Source organism: Miniopterus schreibersii (genome assembly GCF_964146895.1).
Source record: "Miniopterus schreibersii genome assembly, chromosome: X".
NCBI lineage: Eukaryota > Metazoa > Chordata > Mammalia > Chiroptera > Miniopteridae > Miniopterus > Miniopterus schreibersii.
In genome coordinates, this window is record NC_138104.1 from 67,186,844 (window position 1) to 67,208,409 (window position 21,566).

Genomic DNA, 21,566 nt, shown 5'->3' on the forward strand with positions numbered 1-21,566 from the left:
ATTTTTATGAATAAGAAATCTCTTTAGCAAAAAATGTCAATTTTTTTCTAAATCATTTTAAAGATTCAATAAAATGTAAGAAAAATAACACGATTTTCTTAAAATTTAAAAATCTTATTTTGAAATTAAGATAAGGGAATAAAAGGTCAAACATAAGACAATTCAAAAAAAAGATAAGTGTTGTGGGTGTGGGTTGGGTGTGGGCAGAGAGTGAACAATAACTGGCCTTACAAATATCAAGGTTCATAAAGTATTCATAATTAAAACAACACAAGTGTAGGCAAATGAATTAAAGGAGCACAGAGACAGCTTAGAAATAGACCAAAGTGTGTGTAAAAACTGGATAAAATGATGGAGTTTGCATACTAAATCAGTTATATATAAATGATATTGAAACAAGTGGTATTTGACATGGGAAAAAATTGGACCATATTTTACATCACATGCAAAAATAAAATCCAGATGGTTTTAAAAAGTAAGTGTAAAGCAAAATTTGAAAATACTGCATAGAAAATTTGGGAAGCATTTTTTATGATCATGGGATAAGAAAATATTTTTTAAATGTGACCCAAAAATCATAATTCCTGAAGGAAAAGATTAATAAATTTATCATGAAAATTTTTAAATTTAGTATGATAAAGGACACCATAAACAAAATAGAAAGCCAAGGTGACATACTAGAAACAGATATATGCAATATATATAACTGACAAATAATTAGTGTCCAGAATATATAAAGAACTCATACAAATCAATAAGTAAAATGTGACCAAACAGAAAAATAAGCAAATGTGAGTGGCTCTGGGTGTTGTGTTTTCGAAGGGAGTAGAGACAAACGAAGCTGGAGCTAGATACAAGTGAAGATAAAGTTTATCTGTATTGTTTTATTTTGTTAAAATATATCTGAAGCAGAAATTATAAAATGCTGATGATTAGCGACACCGAGCATTTTCTCATGTGTCTCTTGGCCATCTGTATGTCCTCTTTGGAGAAGTGTCTATTTAAGTCCTTTGCCCATTTCTTAATTGGGTTGTTTGTCTTCCTCTTGCTGAGTGCTATGAGTTCTTTGTACACTTTGGAAATTAGCCCCTTATCAGATAAATCCTTGGTAAATATGTTTTCCCAGACCATGGGTTCCTTTGTATTTTGAGGCTGTTTTCCTTTGCTGTGCAGAAGCTTTTTAGTTTGATGTAGTCCCATATGTTTATTTTTTCCTTTGTTTCTCTTGCCCTAGGAGATGTAGCAGTGAAAAGTCCACTACATGGGATATCTGTGACTTTAATGCCTATGTTTTCTTACAGGATTTTTATGGTTTTGTGATTTACATTTAAGTCTTTTATCCATTTTGAGTTTATTTTTGTGTATGGTGAAAGTTGGTGGTCTAGTTTCATTCTTTTGCATGTACCTGTCCAATTTTCCCAGCACCACTTATTGAAGACTGTCCTTCGTTGGATACTCTTGTCTCCTTTGTCAAATATTAACTGACCATAATGGCGTGGGTCTATTTCTAGGGTCTTTTCTAGGGTCTCTGTTCTGTTCCATTGATCATATGCCTGTTGTACCAATACCAGGCCGTTTTGATTACAGTGGCTTTGTAATATTAAAACCACAATGAGGTATCACTTCACACCTCTAGAATGGCTGCCATCAACAAATCAACAAACAACATGTGCTGGCGAGGGTGTGGAGAAAGGGGAACCCTAGTACACTGCTAGTGGGAATGAAGACTGGTGCAACCACTATGGAAAACAGTATGGACGTACCTCAAAAAATTAAAAATGGAGCTGCCGTTCCACCCAGTGATTCCACTCCTAGGAATGTATTCTAAGAATCCTGAAACATTCATCAGAAAGGATATATGTACCCCGATGTTCATAGCAGCACAGTTTACAATAGCTAAGATCTGGAAACAGCCCAAGTGCCCATCAGTAGATGAGTGCATTAAAAAGCTGTGGGACATTTACACCATGGAACACTACGCAGCTGTAAAGAAGAAGAATCTCGTACCCTTTGGGACAGTATGGATGGACCTGGAGAATATTATGCTGAGTGAAATAAGCCAGGCAGCGAAAAACAAATATCACATGATCTCGCTTAGACGTGGAATCTAAAGAACTTAATAAACTGATGAACAGAATAGATTCAATGACATGGAAGTATAGATGAGACTGATGAGTGTCAGAGGGATGGAGGAGGGCGGATGGGTGGAGGGGGAGAGAGTAACCAAAGAATTTATATGCATATATACACAACCCAAGGACATGGACAATGGGGGGGAGAGGGACTGGGGAGGGGGAAGGAACTGGGTGGAATGGGTCATTGGGGAGAAAAAGGGACATCTGTAATATTTTGAACAGAAATAAAATATAAAAAAAGTAAATTAAAAAAATGCAGCTACAATTTACTTTCACTTAATAAATCTTAACCACTTTATATGTTTTTAAAAAAAATGATAAAATGCTAACACTTGTTAATTCTGAGCAGTAAATGGTGGTTATTTGTTCGTTGTTTTAGATATTTCTTTGAGTTTCTTTTGAAATGTTTTAAAGTCTTTGAAATTATAATAGAAAAAATGAAGAAAATAAACTTGTAAATTATAAATTTATAATGATAAATTTGAGCAAAGTGAAGAAATAGAACTTAAAATTATAAATAACAATTTCCCTGTATACCAGCCATAATAAATTAGCATAAGTAATGAGGGAAAGATCCCCGTCACAAAATTAAAAGCATAAAATAAATGTTACTGCTATTAAACATTCGATACAGATAGACAAATTGAGATGTAAGGACCATGCAGCTAGTGAATAGAAAAGCTGAGGTGATAATAATTATTTTAAAACAATAATAATATTTAAACTTTGTAACTTGGACAAGAAGTGACAGACTAACCATCTCAACAATAAAGATAAATTAAAAATAATAAATAAATAAATAAATAAATAAATAAATAAAATGGAAAATAGATGAATCCCAAAGAGAAACTTAAAAAACAATCCCATTTACCACCACAACAAATAATTAAGATACTTAGGAATAAATTTAACCAAAGAGGTAAAAGACCTGTACTCAGAAAATTACAGGATGACATAAAAAGAGATAGAAAAAAATATAAACAATTGGAAAGATATACCATGTTCATGGACTGGTAGAATTAACATCATTAAAATGTCCATACTACTCAAAGTAATCTATAGATTCAAAGCAATTCTTATAAAAATAAAATGGCATATTTCACAGTTCCAGAACAAACACTCCAAAAATTTATATGGAACCAAAAAAGATCCCAAATAGCTGCAGCAATCTTGAGATAAAAGAACAAAGTTGGAGGGATCACAATACCAGATATCGAGTTACACTACAAAGCCACTGTAATCAAAACAGCCTGGTACTGGCATAAGAACAGGCATATAGATCAGTGCAACAGAACAGAGAACCCAGAAATTGAGTCAAACCACTATGTTCAATTTATATTTGACAATGGAGGCAAAAGCATACAATGGAGTAAAGAGTCTTTTCAATAAATGGTGTTGGGAAAACAGGACAGGTACATTCAAGAAAATTAAACTAGTTCACCAACTTACTCCATACACAAGAATAAACTCAAAATGAATAAAAGACTTAAATGTAATTTGTGAAACCATAAAAATCCTAAAGAGAATATAGGCAACAAAATATCAGACATACAAACTCAAGAATTGGGAATATATGGCCTGGAGAAAAGATAATAATAATAATAAACTGTCTTTAAACTTTAAAATGACTATTACAGGGAAGAGAAATGGAAATTATTCAGCTCTCCTAGTTACTCCAAGGAACAAGATAAATGGGTTAGATTCAGAAGACAGATTTCAAGTCAGTATGAAGAAGAACTTGCTAACAATTACAAGTATTATCAGGTGGTTTTAAGCAACCTTTCCTGGAACTATGTACACTGAGAACAGATGAACTTATATACTGGGTGATAAGACAGCCATTACATAATTGGTAAAGATCTGCTATTTCTGAGTTCCTGTTGTTCTATTTTAAAATGTTATTTTATTCTATGATCACATTCACCTCCCCTTCTGTTCAAAAAATCTATGTAATACTTGATTCCTTTTAAGAAATCATTTTAAAAGAGAAAAGAACCCTTCCAAATATGCATCCCAGAGATTTTTAGTCTTCTTTCTGTGTATGGTGAAGATACATACTGTGTATAAATATCAATACCTTTAAAATCATATTTTAAGGAGTACTGGGAAGATGGCGGCCCTGTGAGAAAAAGCAGTGCCCCCGCTCCAGCCACGGACTTGATTTCCTCCTAAAATCCTACGTAACCAGCTTGAAAAAAAAACAGAGAAACATACCTGAGTGGACGAAGTGTGAGTGGGGAGCACTGAGGAACCATCACGGAGTCCAGTAAGAGAGGGGGCCCTTGGAAGGGGGAGTGCCCCTGAAGCCTGTGCTGGGCTCCAAGCCTGAAGGCTTGGAGGCTGCAAAGCCCCACGGATGGCATCCAAAAGCGGGGATCCCACACCCGGAGCAGAGAGGGGAAGGAGCGCCCCATGCACAGGGCAGAGGGACCCAGGGGAGTGGTGAGTCCGGGAGGAGACGGTGCCTTCCTAGGAAACAAAGCCTCTAGGGGAAGCTGTGACCAGACATCTGGTGCTCGGGGTGCCGACCATAGGGAAGGCTGTCCCAAGGCCTGTGGCACCCAAGTAGTGAGGGACCAGAGGACTGCGCTGAGCACCCGCACACAGGGACCCTCTTCTTCCCTGTGGGGCACTGTGTTGAGCCCCAGAAAGCGCTGAATCTGCGTGGCCTGGGGGAGGGGAGGAGCCCTCCCGCCCTGAGCTCCCAGTGCCGGGAGGCTGGGTTCTGCGACCAGCCCTGAGGGTGTCCTCCCGCCCTGAGCTGGGTTCTGCAACCAGCCCTGAGGGTGTCCTCCCGCCCTGAGCTCCAGGGTGCCAAGAGGCTGAGATCTGCGACCAGCCCTGAGGGGCGCCGTGGTGGCACGTGAAGCCACTCCAGCTTTGCTCAGAGCAGCGGTGTGGACAGCTGCGTGGAGCTGACTTTGGGTCCCCTTCCACTCTGTGCCTTGGAGCAAGGGTGGCGGGACCTTGCAGGGCAGACTCTCTGCCTGTGTGTTGCTTTGTGCTTTTGTGAGTTTGATTGCAGAACTGGTTCCCACCTTCCCCTTGGGCACTGCACTGACAGACCAGCGGAGGCTGCCATTGGGGTCTGTGCAGTAGACGGTCTGAGGGGCGGGCCTGGTGTGACCAGCCAACCAGAGCTGAGCAGGGAGGGGCGGAGCCAGCCAGCCTCTCCTGCAGCCGGGAGAACCGCCCCCAACAGGAAAGGGGCGGGTACCGCTCAGTGAAGCCCCAGACATACCCACAGGGCACAGTCCTGAGGGGGAAGGGAGAGCAGCTCACAGGAGGACTCTATAAGAATAAGACTCCTGGGGACTGTTGTTTGGGAACTGGAGGAAAAGCTGAAAATCCCTGATGGGGGCTGGGCAGGCAAAGGGCCCACCAGAATGTGTTCTTAATTGAACCCACTGAGCCCTGGCTGCTAAAATGGCCCAGACAGAAAGAGCAACAGGCTGAAATAAATCTGAAGCTGCAGCAGGCCAGAGCCTGGGGAGCTAGAATCAGAGGACAGGGTAGGGACTGAGGAGCTGGCGGTGGAGCAGAGACTAACACCCACAGAGTGAGCGCCTGACAGCCACACCTCTAGCAGGAGTGATACCCTGGGCTACACTAGCCACCCTGTACCCTAAAGACTCTACAGAAGACTCTGGAGCAAAACCAGGCAACTACAAGTTTGCAAAATAGTTGATAAGAGGAGGTGGTCCACGGAGAGCCTCAGATCAACCATCTACCTAAGGACACCAGAGCCAAACCTAGACGGCTCCTCACATTGGGTGATACACAAGTACCTCCCAGGAGAACTGAAATCACAAAAAACAGTGACCCTCAGACAACATAAGTTGCCCAGAAGAAATGCACCTGATTACCTTTTTTTCTGCAGTTTTCTTTTTTTTGTTTAGTTTTTCTTTTTTTTTTTTTTTTTTTGGTTTTGGGTTGGGTTTTTTTTGTTTGTTTTTTGTTTGTGGGTTTATTTTTTCTCTTTTTTCTTTAAGAAGAAGAGAAAGGGGAGAAAATTTGTTTTTTCTTCTTTTTTAAATTTTATAAAAATCTTTTTTTTTCATTTTTAATTTTTTTTTAATTTTTTAACTAATTTTTTTTTTTTTCTATAATTTTGTCTTAGCTTGTTTTTGGTTTTGTTTTCTTTCTTTGCTTTGTTTTGTTTTAGCCTTGCTTCTACTATTAAGACTTTCTTGATATCCCTGCTTAAAGACTGGGACTTTATCATTATAACCAAGTTTACTGCTTTCCTCTATAGTTTCCCCCAAGTCTCTTACCAGACTTCCTGCCAACCTGGGCTTTATCTCTCTCTCTTCTGAATCCATTGGCATAACTTTTTTCTTCTTTTTCTTCTTTCTTTTTCTACTTTTCTTTCATTCTTTCATTATACTCACTTCTGTATTTCTGTACGGTTGTTAGTTTCTCTTATTCTTTTTATTGTATTTTTGTTTCCTCATTTTCAATGATTATCCTAATCCTATTCTCTCCCTTAATTTTGTGCTGGCCCTACTTTCAGAATCTTTTCTTTGCTTCTGTTATCTCCCAGTAGCTTCTCTATTTTTTATATTTTACTTTATTATTATTTTCTAAATTTTCACCAGTATTAACAACAACATACACCTCTGGGCTCCACTGGACCCACAAGACAAAATCCCATCCCACAAGACTGGGAGACAGCAAATATATCTAATATATAGATATGAGCACTAAGTCCTACCAAAATGGGGAGACAAAGAAACAACCCCCAAATTAATGAAAAGGAAATATCGCCAGAAAGAGACGTTGATGAGATGGAGTTGAGCAAGTTATCAGAAACAGAGTTCAGAGTATTGATGATGAAGATGTTCAAGGAACTTAAGAAGACTATAGATGATAAGATTGAGAAACTTAGTGAAAACATGAAAAAAGAGATACATACCATAAATACAACTCAGACAGAGATAAAGAATGCTGTATCTGATATCAAGAATGTTCTGGAAGGAATTAAAAGCAGGCTCAATGAAGCAGAGGATAGAATAAGTGACTTAGAAGACAAAGTAGAGAAAATCACACAGAGTAGCAAAAAGAAAAAACACTTAAAAAGCAGGAGGACAGTCTAAGGGAACTTTAGGACAACATGCAGCAAAACAACATTCACATTATAGGAGTACCAAAGGGGGAGGAAAGAGCAAGGGATAGAGAACTTGGTGGAAGAAATAATTATAGAAAACTTCCCTAGGCTGGCGAAGGAGAAAGCCACAAAAGTTCAGGAAGCACAGAGGGTTCCAAACAAGAGGGACCCAAAGAGTCCCACTCTGAGACACATCATAATTAAAATGGCAAATATCAAGGACAAAGAGAAAATATTAAGGGCTGCAAGAGAGAGACAAGCAGTGACCTACAAGGGAACCCCCATAAGGCTGACAGCAGATTTCTCAACAGAGACTCTTCAGGCCAGAAGGGAGTGGCATGAAGTTCTGCAAGTAATGAAGAGCAAGAACATGAAACCAAGATTGCTTTATCCAGCAAGGCTATCATTTAAATTTGAAGGCAGAATAAAGAGCTTCCCAGACAAAAAAAGGCTAAAAGAGTTCAGTACCACCAAACTAGCATTGCAAGAAATGCTAAAAGGACTGCTTTAAGAAAAAGAAGGAATAGTGAGAGAAAGGTACATCAGCATAAAGGGGAAAAATGGCATTAAATAAGTTGATATCAATAGTAACTTTAAATGTAAATGGAAAATATGGGCCAATCAAAAGACAAAGGGTAGCTGAATCGATAAGAAAACAGGACCCAAATATATGCTGTCTACAAGAGACCCACATGAGAGCAAAAGACTCACACAGGCTAAAAGTGAAGGGATGGAGTAAAATATTCCATGCAAATGGAAAGGAAAAGAAAGCTGGAGTAGCAATTCTTATTTCTGACAAAACAGACTTCAAAATAGAGACCATAATGAGAGACAAAGATGGTCACTACATATTACTGAAGGGATCAATCCAACAGGAGGAAATAACCCTTATGAACATTTATGCACCCAATACAGGAGCACCTAAATATATAAAAATCTCTTGGGGGACTTCAAAGGGGAGATTGACAGCCACACAATCATAGTGGGGGACTTTAACACCCCACTGTCAGCATTGGACAGATCATCAAGACAAAAAATCAACAGGGAAATGCAGGCCTTAAATGAATCACTAGACCTAATGGATTTAATTGGCATTTATAGAACATTTCACACCGAAGCAGCAGAATACACATTCTTCTCAAGTGCACATGGAACATTCTCAAAAATATAACACATTTTAGGGCACAAGGCAAATCTCTACAAATATAAGAAGACTGAAATCATATCAAGCATCTTCTCGGATCATCCTAATCCCAAAACCAGATAAAGATACTACAAAGAAAGAACATTACAGGCCAATATCCCTGATGAACACAGATGCTAAAATCCTCACTTAAATACTAGCAAACCGGGTCCAGCAATACATTAAAAAAATCATACATCATGACTAAGTGGGATTTATTCTGGGGATGCAAGGCTGGTACAACATCTGCAAATCAATAAATGTGATACATCACATAAACAAAATGAATGACAAAAATCATATGATCATATCAATAGACACAGAAAAAGCATTCGACAAAATCCAGCATCCATTTCTGATAAAAACTCTCAGCAAAATGGGAATAGAGGGATCATACCTCAACATAATAAAGGCCATATATGACAGACCTACAGCCAACATCAGACTCAATGGGCAAAAACTAAAACCATTTCCATTAAAAACCAGAACAAGACAGGGATGTCCACTTTCACCACTCTTATTCAACATAGTACTGGAAGTCCTTGCCATAGCCATCAGACAGGAAGAAAACATAAAAGGAATCCAAATTGGAAAGGAGGAAGTAAATCTGTCATTATTTGCAGATGACATGATACTGTACATAGAAAACCCTAAAGACTCCATCAAAGTACTACTAGATTTGATAAACGAATTTGGCAAGGTAGCTGGATACAAAATCAACATCCGGAAATCAATGGCATTCTTATACACCAACAATGAACTTTCAGAGAGAGAAACTAAAAAAGCAATACCATTTACCATTGCAACTAAAAAAATAAGATACCTAGGAATAAACTTAACCAAGGATGTAAAAGACCTGTACTCAGAAAACTATGTGACACTGAAAAAAGAAATAGAGGAAGATTTAAACAGGTGGAAGAAGATACCATGCTGATGGATTGGGAGAATTAATATCATTAAAATGTCCATACTACCCAAAGCAATTTATAAATTTAATGCAATTCCTATGAAAATACCAACAGCATATTTCACAGACCTAGAACAAACATTTCAAAAATTTATATGGAACCAAAAAAGACCCCGAATAGCTGCAGCCATCTTGAGAAAAAAGAACAGACTGGGAGGGATCACTTTACCAGACTTCAAACTATATTACAAAGCCACTGTAATCAAAATGGCCTGGTATTGGTACAACAACAGCCTTATAGATCAATGGAACAGGACAGAGACCCCAGAAATAGACCCACGCAACTATGGTCAGTTAATATTTGACAAAGGAGGCAAGAGTATCCAATGGAGTAAGGACAGTCTCTTCAATAAGTGGTGCTGGGAAAATTGGACAGATACATGCAAAAGAATGAAACTAGACCACCAACTTTCGCCATACACAAAAATAAACTCAAAATGGATAAAAGACTTAAATGTAAGTCACGAAACCATAAAAATCCTGGAAGGAAACATACCCAGGAAAGTCACAGACATCCCACGTAGTGGACTCTTCACTTATACATCTCCTAGGGCAAGAGAAACAAAGGAAAAAATAAACATATGGGACTACATCAAACTAAAAATCTTCTGCACAGCAAAAGAAAACAGCCTCAAAATACAAAGGAACCCCACAGTCTGGGAAAACATATTTGCCAAGGATGAATCTGATAAGGGGATAATTTCCAAAGTGTACAAAGAACTCATAGCACTCAGCAAGAGAAAGACAAACAACCCAATTAAGAAATGGGCAAAGGACTTAAATAGACAGTTCTCCAAAGAGGACATACGGATGACCAAGAGGCACATGAGAAAATGCTGGACATCGCTAATCATCAGAGAGATGCAAATTAAAACCACAATGAGGTATCACTTCACACCTGTCAGAATGGCTGCCATCAACAAATCAACAAACAACATGTGCTGGCGAGGGTGTGGAGAAAGGGGAACCCTAGTACACTGCTGGTGGGAATGCAGACTGGTGCAACCACTATGGAAAACAGTATGGACGTTCCTCAAAAAATTAAAAATGGAGCTGCCGTTTGACCCAGTGATTCCACTCCTAGGAATGTATCCTAAGAATCCTGAAACATTCATCAGAAAGGATATATGTACCCCGATGTTCATAGCAGCACAGTCTACAATAGCTAAGACCTGGAAACAGCCCAAGTGCCCATCAGCAGATGCGTGGATAAAAAAGCTGTGGGACATTTACACCATGGAATACTACGCAGCTGTAAAGAAGAAGAATCTTGTACCCTTTGGGACAGTATGGATGGACCTGGAGAATATTATGCTGAGTGAAATAAGCCAGGCAGCAAAAAACAAATATCACATGATCTCGCTTAGACGTGGAATCTAAAGAACTTAATAAACTGATGAACAGAATAGATTCAATGACATGGAAGTATAGATGAGACTGATGAGTGTCAGAGGGATGGAGGAGGGTGGATGGGTGGAGGGGGAGAGAGTAACCAAAGTATTTATATGCATATATACACAACCCAAGGGCATGGACAATGGTAGGGAGAGGGACTGGGGAGGGGGAAGGAACGGGGTGGAACGGGTCATTGGGGAGAAAAAGGGATATCTGTAATATTTTAAACAATAATAAAACAAAAAAATTAAAAAATAAAATAAAATAAAATCATATTTTAAGTATAAAAAATATTTTCTGTTATCAATCAACATTTTCCTTTACCATATAACTTCTCCCTTAGGAAGAGATTACCTTGACCATTACATCTCATAATATAAGATAATCACCTTGCCTCTGTTTCACAGGACAGGGTACTTTTCAGTGCCTTTAGTTTATTTCAAACCAGCAGTAGTGGAAATATCACATAATACCCACATTTACTACAGATTTTAGAACACAGTTCTTTTCTTAGCTATCAGGACAGTCATGATTTCAGCAATCTCGGGAATGAAACAAGGAAGGGGCCTTTCTATTGTCACTTCCAAACCGTGTGAGTACTTCCACCAAAATTAGCAATCTTATGAATTCCATATAAAATCCTTAGTGTTGCTTAAATGTTTGACCTGAACTACCCGCACAGGACTATAGGAATGTAGTATAGAGCAGAGCATAAACTATAGAACCTTACAGCTGGGAGAGTCTTTACAAATCATCTAGGTCTAGTCCAAACCTCCTCATTTTACAGTTATAGAAACTGAGGCTCAAATAAGATAAATGATTTGTCACAAGAACTAAGTCAGCATCCAGGACAGAACTAGAATCTACACTGGGGTATCTGAAATCCCATTTTAAAAGAGATTTTTAATATTTAATTATTCATTTTTTCTTATCAAGTGCCTCTTTCTCTTAACTTGTTAAATAAGGAGTCAGGGAATCTGAGAAGAGGACTGGCTCATTGCTAGTTTCAGTTAAGCAACATGATATATACCTTGTTTTCAAGTAAGCCTGTGCTCCAGTGGGCATGTGGCTGGAGGGAACTTCACTTTTCCTTACAGCAGTATCATCTGCCAAACATCTGCATCATCCAATATTAACTGTTAGTAAGCACTGTGAGCATCAGAGTAGAGAGGACTACTAGTAGGGAGGGGTGTCATTTATCAGTACTCAACTCTGCTGAAAAGTCTAATAATGGTGACCACATCTTTCTTCTTAAAGCAGTATGTTTTCCTCTACACAGTAATCAAAATGTATCACTGAAACCAGACACAATGGGTCTGGGCTGCCTGTCACCACTTGAGCCAATTAAGCAGAGACAGGGTTAAATCTTATATGAGTGTTTATTCCAATAATGCCAGCAGTATAGGAAAAAGAACAGCAGGATTTGTCCACATAAAATCTTCTCTGCTTTCCCCTTACTATCTGGCTGACTATATAAGGACAGGAAGAAAGGTTGCATGCAAGGGGGAAGTCAGGAGAGAATGGCTACAGGGTCTGTGGTCCTTATGTAGTTCATTTTCAATGGTGTTACAACCCAGATCCACTGGTTCCTGGGACCTAAGAATGGTCAGCATTCCTGAGGCAAACTCCCAGAGGGAGGTGAGGCTCCAGGCACAGCAACCAAATCAAAGCGCATCCTGTCCTTTGTTCTCAAAATGCATTTCCTTTCCTGAGCAATGGATCCATCCAGGACCCAAGGTGTCTCTTATCTTTTGACAGCTCTGTTTTCCTTCTTGCACCACATTCTCATTTCCCAGGGTCTGTAGGGAAACTTCTTATCTACAGTTAGTAAGGTGAATAATCATTAAACAACTATGGTCCAATTCCTATTAGGTGCCCTCCCCCTTTCACAATCACAGTCAACAGAACATGTTCAACATCTCTGCCCCCAACATAACTATATAGTTCAATCATTTGTAGAACATCTATCTTGCCATCTAAACCATGAGCCCCAAGGTGGCAACAACCATGTCTATTTTGCTCACCATTATATTCTCCATGCTTAGTACATGGGATGTATTTGAAAATATTTGTCCAACCAATGCATAAGGCCTCTCTTCTCTTGGTTCTTTCACAATACTGTACTCTCCTAATTTTTCTTCCATATGTGTCACCTTTCCTTTGTAGCCTTCACACAAGCACATCTTTGTTTTCCCATATCCTTGGATCCCGTCTTTCTACTTCAAGTACTATCTCTTTATCAATGACTCTCAAATCACTCTCTCCAGCTGACTTCTTTCCAGAGTTCTAATTCCATGTTTTTTTCAACTGTACAGAGTACCTCTTGATGAACTATAGCAATAGTACTACCTGTGTGGCCTCAGTCAAATCAAGTCACTCCCCCTCTCAGGATCAGTTTGCTCATCCATAAAATGAGGGAGTTGTTTCTCTACAAGTACACAGAGCAAAATCCTAATTTTCCAAGTTAACATTCTATCTTATTACAGTCAAACTCTCAACCTATGTGAAAGTATTTTTCACATACTTTCAGCATACACTTTACTCCAACACAGCTGAGCTCCTCACTGGTCCCAATGCATGCCCTCTGCTTTTCTGGCCTCTGCGTAGAACAATTTTCCCATCTCCCAAACTCTGCATGTTAAAAATTTATTTAATCTTCTAAGCCCAGTCCAAAGTGACTTTCAGGAACTGTCTTTGGTCTCCTTGGCTGCAAGCACTTTGTTTCTCTTTTATGGCTCTGGGTCTCGTTCTTGGAGTATTATAGTTGTTCGTATATTTCTTCTTTCTCTTCCTTAACTCTGTCATCTTGGAGAGCAGAGGCTATTCCTAAATCAGCCTGTATCTCCTGCATTGCCTTTGGTTCATAGTACGCACTTAGAAACATACCAAATGGATTCAGGTTAGGCCATATCAGTAGCCCTGGTTAAAAGCCTTTAATCAGTCTCTGTTTCTGGAATAAAGACCAAAATCCTTACAATGGCCCACTCCAGCCATTCCATCTTTTGTTCAATTTCTCAAATTCATTATGCTTCTCTCATCTCAGGTAGCTCCTGCATGCTCTTTTCCTCATCTAGAAAACTATTCTACCCCCTCCATCACTCCCCATACCATCCTCATGTTTCTACTCAGTCTTAGTATCACTTCTTCAAGGAAGATTTTCTTAAATCTAAAGCTAAGGTCAGTTTCCTCTATTATATGCCTTTATAGCCACCCACTCCCCATAGTTTTTCCTTCATAGCATGTATCTATGCTGAAATAACACGGTAGTGTGATAGTCTGATTTATTGCCTCTTCCCCATCAAACCATAAGCTCCAAGTAAGCAAGGAGGGTGTGTTTCTATTTTGCTCACCTTTATATTACCTGCACGGTCTAACCACAGCATTGAATAAATAGCTGTTGAATGACTGAATTGATGACTGAGTTAAAGGTAAAGACTTGGAACTTAGAGTGTACAAAATCTTTGCCTGGCTTTCTATGATTCCTTCAAAGTAAAATTGAGATGCCAGGTAGCTCTCTGGGACAGGTAAGCTGACCTTCTATTCACCATAAGAAATTTATAAAATAGTATAAAGACTGCCTCTCAAATGCAGGAAGGAAACCAAAATTATCTTTCTTTGATAACAGTATGACCCCAGAAGACATAATTAACAGCAAGTGGTTTATTCATTCACTTAACAGACATTTATTAAGTACCTACTCTATGCCATACACTAGGCTTGTGGCTGATAGTACAATAAACTGGACTGATACAGCCCCCTACTTGATTGGAATATTTATTCTAAGAGTAGAATTTATATATGCTTAAAAAAACTTTTACGACAGTCACAACCCCAAAGGGTGAGAGATCATCTGGAAGAGGTGATTCAGAAATTGTAACTGGGCCCAATCTGGGCCTGTTAAATTAGATAGGCAAGTACCCTATATCCATGCTTGTCCAAGTGTGGTCCACACAGCAGTACTTGCCTGTGAACATTTGTTACCAGGCAGCAGTGACTTAAGTGAAGAAATTGAGAACAAAGAGTTACAATGTGTTACAGCAATTTGGAAAGTAATTTTTCTGTTGAAGGTAATAATAAAACTATGAGCTTATGTATTTTTATGCTTTTTCTTTAATTTTTTAGTAATTCATAATGTGTTTTACTAAAGTAGAATGGAATATTTGAAAAAATTGGTCCTTCACCAAGATAGTTTGCAAAGCACTGGAACAGCAAGTTCAAGATTACCTGGCAGTTTGTTATAATGCCAAATCTCAGGTGCCACCCCAGATCCTCTGAATCATAATTAGCATTTTAACAAGATCCCCAGGGGATTCTTTTGCACATTAAACTTAGAGAAGCACTGGCCTAGATGATTTCTAAAGCCCCTTAGAACCTTGAGATTTTATCATTTACTTCAGATAAAAAAAACTGCAGAGGTGATAACATCCACCTCATCATTTTATAGGTGAAAAAACTGAGATCCAGAGAAAGTTATGTGTCCAAGGTAATTGGCAAATTAGCAGAGTTAGGAATATAATTCAAGTTTCCCAACAATGAAGTCAGTTTTCCACTCTAGCATACTGCATGCTCACTCCTATTCTACCCAGTCCTACTCTGTACCATACCTCAGTGATGTCATTGTTTTATCAGAAAGTATCTCAGAAATGATTTATTCTACTTCCATATACTGTGTGAACCCTGAATCACCACTATTTAACTGTCTTCTTTATTATAATTACTTTTAACCCCTGCTTCTCAAATTTTCCCACATGCTTACTGTCTGACTGTTAGATGGATATTCTGGGCCTTCAGAAGGACTAGCACCAACTGATTCCTGGTCTTTAGGAAAAGAAAAGAGAGATTCTTTGTTCCCATCAGTCTACTTAATATCAGATAGCAAGCTTTTCCAAGGAAGAGAACACACACTATCAATGCTGCTTTAGAAAGCTCAGTACGTTCAGTTTTTGGCTGACAAACAAGAGAATGGAATACTAGACCATATTAATAAAAGCCTAGTCTCCAAAATGATGTAAATGAGGTAAATGATGACACTTTACTTGTGGTATCGTCAGATCTGACACTTGAAGGGAGAGGTATGATTGCTGTCTTCAACTATCTGAAGAGCTATTATTAAGAAGAAGCAAATTTGTTTGAGATAGTCCCAAAGAACCAATGAATAAATGTTATGGGGAAACAGAGCTTGGCTTATTAACAGAGATAATTTTCTGATCATTAGAGTTGCTCAAAAACAGAAAGAGCCATCTAATGAGCTCTCTGTCACTGCAAGGAAGTTCAAATAGAAATGAGTGAACAAATTGAATGCTTAGAGCAAATTAAAGACCTGGGTGGAGAAATTAAGCTTAATGATCTTTAGGGGTCATTCCAGTTCCAAGGTTTTAGTATTCTAAAATTTTCAGGACAGAGTGACCCTAAACTCTCAGAAATAAGAGCAAGAACTGGTCTTAAAAGGAATAGTTTTTTGCTCAATGTGAGATAGATGAGGTTATGACAGTGGCAAAGGGAAGTCTTTCCAGGCACCCTTTTAAAAGGAAAACAAGCTGGCCAAGGAAAGCCCCTACAGGAAACCCAGGTGAGGCTTGACTCCTCAATGGCCAGTCACTATGCCCCAATCTAAGTTCCTCTTATGCTACACAAAGACTGGGGTACTATTTCAGCCCCCCAAAATGTCTTTGCAAGCAGCACCCTTCCTACTGTACCTACATTTGCCTAACAGAGAAAGGTGCAAAATTATCCCAAAGGTGGCAGTAGCGCTGAATGGTCTAGAGCAGGGGTGGGGAATGTTCAGCACTCGGGCCATATCATTTAGTCTGGCCCTGCCAAGGTAGCTGCAGGCAGGACTCAAAATTCAATAAATCTAGGAGCTTTTTTCATAGCTAATTTTGAAGTTGATAATTTTGTATGGCCTGTGAATGATATTAAAAATATCCAAATGGCCATTGGCAGAAAAAAGGTTCCCGAGCCCTGGACTCTAGACTATGCATTCTGGAACCAGGTTGGTTGTGTTTTAATTCCCAATTGGGATATTTAGTTACTGTGTAATCTTGGACAAGTTACTTAGCCTTTCTGTGCCTCAGTTTCCTCATCAGTATATCAAAAATAATAATAGTATTTTCTTCATAGGGTTGATGTAAGAATAATACACAATAAACCCTCATTCCAAGATCCAAAACTTACTAAGTAGTCAGAAATATTAGTAATTAGTAGTGTTGATGTTATAACTACTATCATGGACATTTTAGTGTTGCTAACTCAAAAAAGCCCCGTCAAGCAACCAAGTCCCTTCTACCAGTTTAGAGAGGCTATACTACAAGAGCTTCAGCCAGTCCTTGCATAACTCCAGAGATCCAGAACCTGCTGTCCATCAATAAATCATACCATTCACAACAGGAATCCCGGCTCCTCACCTTGTCTCGCTAAATCCAACAGCCACCCCTCCCCCAGTCCCCTGCCTATGCCACCCTAAGCCACAGTCAGAGGAGCAACAAACTAGAAGCCAGTTCCAGACAAACCATCAGGAGTTTCTTCCCTTCAAAGGACACAGCTGGACCAAATTCCATGCTTGCTAGTGGGATGGGGTAAGGTATCTGACTCTCTGGCCTAGCCTCTCAGCTCAAGTACCTGGAATAGGGATTGGGCAGGCAATGGGGTTTCCCACACGGAAGCAAGAGAAGCCTCCCAAGTTTGTGAAGGAACTTAGGCCCAACCCCACAATGAGCCTCTTAAAGGAATGGGGGAGGTCTCATCTGCTTTTAAAGGAAGCAGTTATTTACAACTTTCTACACACTTGCATCTGGGGAAGGTAATAGGGAGATGGGGAAAAGGACTGCATGGTATTCTCCTTGTTTCTCATTTCCAGCAAGGAGAAGCAGCTGCAGAGAAAGAGTTAAAGGAGAAAGGAAGTCCCAGCCCTTACCGGATCCTAGTGCCTAGAGCTGTCTGGGGGTTCATGACAGTGCTGTCTGCTCTGGCTAGGGGCCACTTGGTGGCCTTCTGCAGCAGCTGCTGCCCCCTCCCCCCAAGCAATTTGCAAGGTCAATGCTGACCTGCTTCCAAAAAGGAACAAAACAATTCACTGACAATGAAGCAAATCGCCCATACACCACATCGCAAACACCTCTTGAAATCAGGTTTTACTCCACTGCCTTCCTGCCCAGATGCGGACTCTGCTTCCCCTACCCCCACTGGGATAGCATCACAGGATAGCATCACGGCTGCAGAGCCTGTCTTGCCTTCCGGCCAACCCAAGGAGACTCAGTACGCGAGAGATGCTATCGCTAAAGGAGAACTGAAATTGGGGGAGGGGGAAAGAGGGACATCTAGGTTTCTTACCAAGCGCCACAGTCACTTCCCCGAAGTGGACAGAAGAAAAGGATGAATGAATTGAAACAAGTTGGAGGTTGAGCCCTCACAGAGCTCGGCTTCCTCTTCTCTTTCTCGGGGTCTCTATCCTGGTCCCTCTCTCTTCTGTCTCTGGTTTGCCGGCTGGCTTGCGGTGCTCACGATCTCCCTCACCCTCCCTCCCTCTCCCTTCCTCTCTCCTCCACCCCCCTTTCTCTCTCTCACCCTCCCTCCCCCTCTTTCCCCCCTCTCTCTCTTTGTCTCCCTTCCTTCCTTCCTTCCTTTCTTTCTTCTCTCCTCCCCTCCCCCTTTGCTGGCTTCGGATTCACCACTGACTGGTGCTGAGCACCCTGCTGTGCTGGGGCTCTGAATACAGAGCTGCAAGGCTTTGCATCTGTGGTTGTTTTAGGAAAGACTAAAGTAGTGCTTTATTCTTTAAGGTATCCAGCAGAGAAATCGAGGGAAGCTCAAAGAGAAGGGGAGGAGCAAAGGAAGCAAGGAGAAGAGAAAGAGAGCAGAAGGGTAAAAGCGAATAGGAGAGTAAAGGAAGTATGGATTACCATAGCTGATGGGTGATGCTTACTAGCTCCTCCAAGACAGAGAGAAGTGGTCTGTATCCCTTACATCCCTAGGGACTTGCTTTGTTAGCCCAGGCTCCAAATAAAGGTTTGGCAATCCTGTCCAATTCCATCTCTGAGGACAAAAATGAGTTTTTAAAAATTGTACATCAAAGGTTGTCATTCCCACCCAGCTAAGAAGAAATAGTTCAGTAACATTGATCCCCAAATAACCCAATGGCCACCCCCACCCCCAACCAAGTAGAAGTATGAACCCAATTCAGAACTGTCAGCTGGAGCTTCCCTTCAGGCAAAGCAGAAAAGCAGCAGAACCACAATGCTTTCCTTTCAAAAACCCCTGATGGGAATATATGTACATAAGTGTGTGAGCCTACATGTGAGTTTGTGAAAAAGGGAAGAGAAGGAAGAGAGAAGGAGATTAATTAACTCAAAGTATAAAGTAATTATATTCTCATTAGGGTAAAAAATAAAACCCCAGCAAAGTATAACAATGCAACAGAGGGTGGTAAAAGACCTAGGCTAAGAACAAAACAAAGGAGCTTAGGCTTGAGTTCTGCCTCTGAAAATCACTCTGCTGTTACCTTCAAGTCATTTCTTCAATTTGGCTCTCATTATCTCAATGGAAAAATGAAGAGTGATATATGTAGATGATCTTGAAAGATCCTTTTGGACCTAATAATCTAAGCTCTAAAATAGGAAAATCCCGGATGAAAGAGGAATTGATCCTTAAAGAATGAATATATAGATTACCAAATTTCAAAGGTTCTCCAAAGGTGAGTACCCAAACTGAATCCCAAATCACACTTCACAGACCTTCCATTTTGAGTGTTTCAGGGGTAATATGAATATGAGCATAAGTGTAAAAATCTGCTCCTATCAAAGATTTAGCTTCCACCTACATATAATGATTAGCATTAAAGTTTTCATAATAAAACACCTTATACTATATTTTCCAGCCCATTTAGTTAGAGAATCAAAATGTATGCCTTGGCCAGTGTGGCTCGGTAGGATGGAGTGTTGTCCTGTGCCCCATACACAGAAATGTTGTGGATTCCATTCCTGGTCTACTATTGTGTTGGGTCATTCCCTCCAAAAAAATCCTTACACTCTATTCCCATCCAGTGAGGCACATGTGCTTTTCTCCAACTCCATATATCTTAAAAAGCATACTCAATGTTTTGAGTAGAGAGAGAGAGACAGAGATCCTTAGACTCAGAGTCACTGAGCTGAAAGGACACATAAAAATAACCATCTTTGCTACAAACATAGGAATGCATATATTCATTCTGACTGGTGTTTCAGGCTTCTTAAGATATAGTCTTAGAAGTGGGATCACTGGGTCAAATGGCAGTTCCATTTTTAATTTTTTGAGGAAACTCCATACTGTTTTCCATAGTGGCTGCCCCAGTCTGCATGCTGACCAGCAGTGTACTAGGGTTCCCTTTTCTCCACATCCTCACCAGCACTTGTTGTTTGTTGATTTATCAATGGTAGTCATTCTGGCAGGTGTGAAGTGATACATCATTGTCATTTTAATTTGCATCTCTCTGATGATTAGTGACATTGAGCATTTTTTCATGTCACTTGGCCATTTGTATGTCCACTTTGGAGAATATTCAGGTCCTGGGCCCATTTTTTAATTGGATTGTTTGTCTTCCTTTTGTGGAGTTGTATGAGTACTTTATATATTTTGGTAATTAACCTTTATCAGATGTATCATTGGCAAAGATGTTCTCCCATACAGTAGGTTCTGTTTTCACTTTGATGCTGGTTTCCTTTGCTATGCAGAAGCTTTTTAGTTTGATGTAGTCCCATTCTTTTTTTGTTTTGTTTTTTCCTTTGTTTCTCTTAAGATCTGGAAATAGCCCAAATGCCCATCAATACATGAGTGGATAAAAAAAGCTGTGGTACATTTACACCATGGAATACTATGCTGCTGTAAAAAAAGAAGGATCTCTTACTCTTGGAGATAACCTGGAGAGACCTGGAGATTATTATGCTAAGCAAAATAAGCCAATCAGAGAAAGACAAGTATCACATGATCTCACTTATATGTGGAATCTAATGAACAAAATAAACTGACAAACAAAATAGATCAAGAGACATGGAAGCATTCAACAGACAGACAATCCTCAGAGGGAAGGTGAGGCAGGAAGAGATTAACCAAAGAACTTATATGCATATATACATAACTCATGGACAAAGACAATAGTGCTGTGAAGGCTTGGGGAGGGGGTGGAAGTGGGGAAGAAGGGGTTAATGGGAAACAAAAAGGGGGACTTCTGTAATACTTTCAACAATAAAGATAATTTTTTAAAAAAACATAAACATCTTTTTGTGTTGAAAGAGAAACTGGCCTATAGAAAAAATATAGTCTATACAATGTCATAGTGAATCAGTGATTAAATCAAGACAAGCACCCTGACTACCGGCCCCAGTTATAGTATTTTTATCTACCAAAGCAACATGTAAGTTATTCATAAAGCAAGTGTTTATGTGGTCTCATAGTTAAGCACACTCCTTCCTGAAGAAGTATGCATTTTGGTGTTTACATTTGTTTGCATAAACATCCATTGAAATTAACAGATGAGCAAAATGGCAAAAAAATGTTATGAACTGGCATAAAATTGCTGTATTATTTCCTGGGGGGTGCCATAACAAATTACCATAAATCTAGTAGCTTAAAAAAATAGAAATTTATTGTCTCACAGTTCTGGAGGTCAGAAGCCTGACATCAAGATATTGGCAGGGCCACACTTACTCCAAAGGGTTTTGAAGGAGAATCTTTCCTTGCCCCTTTCAGCTTCTGGTGGTTTTTGTTTGTTTGTTTGTTTGTTTTACTTCTTTGGCTTATAGAAACATC

The 21,566-nt window shown here is 39.6% G+C and overlaps 1 protein-coding gene across 10 annotated transcripts in view; it reads right to left on the reverse strand.

Annotated features, from left to right (window-relative positions):
- GABRA3 (gamma-aminobutyric acid type A receptor subunit alpha3) overlaps window positions 1–21,566 on the reverse strand; it is a 422,854-nt gene that overhangs the window by 397,601 nt on the left and 3,687 nt on the right. For 2 of the 10 annotated variants that reach the window (XM_081125273.1, XM_081125277.1), the window contains exon 1: window positions 18,117–18,307. The exons of 1 other annotated variant lie outside the window; for it this stretch is intronic. Coding sequence is in view for 4 of the 9 variants with exons in the window: in XM_081125281.1 (XP_080981407.1) it covers window positions 9,889–9,907 (19 nt within the window). In the remaining 5 variants the exon portion in view is untranslated. Of the gene's footprint in view, window positions 1–9,888; window positions 9,940–18,116; window positions 18,324–21,566 lie in introns of those variants that run through there. 7 more of the 10 variants (XM_081125281.1, XM_081125272.1, XM_081125279.1 and 4 more) reach the window with 7 other exon arrangements.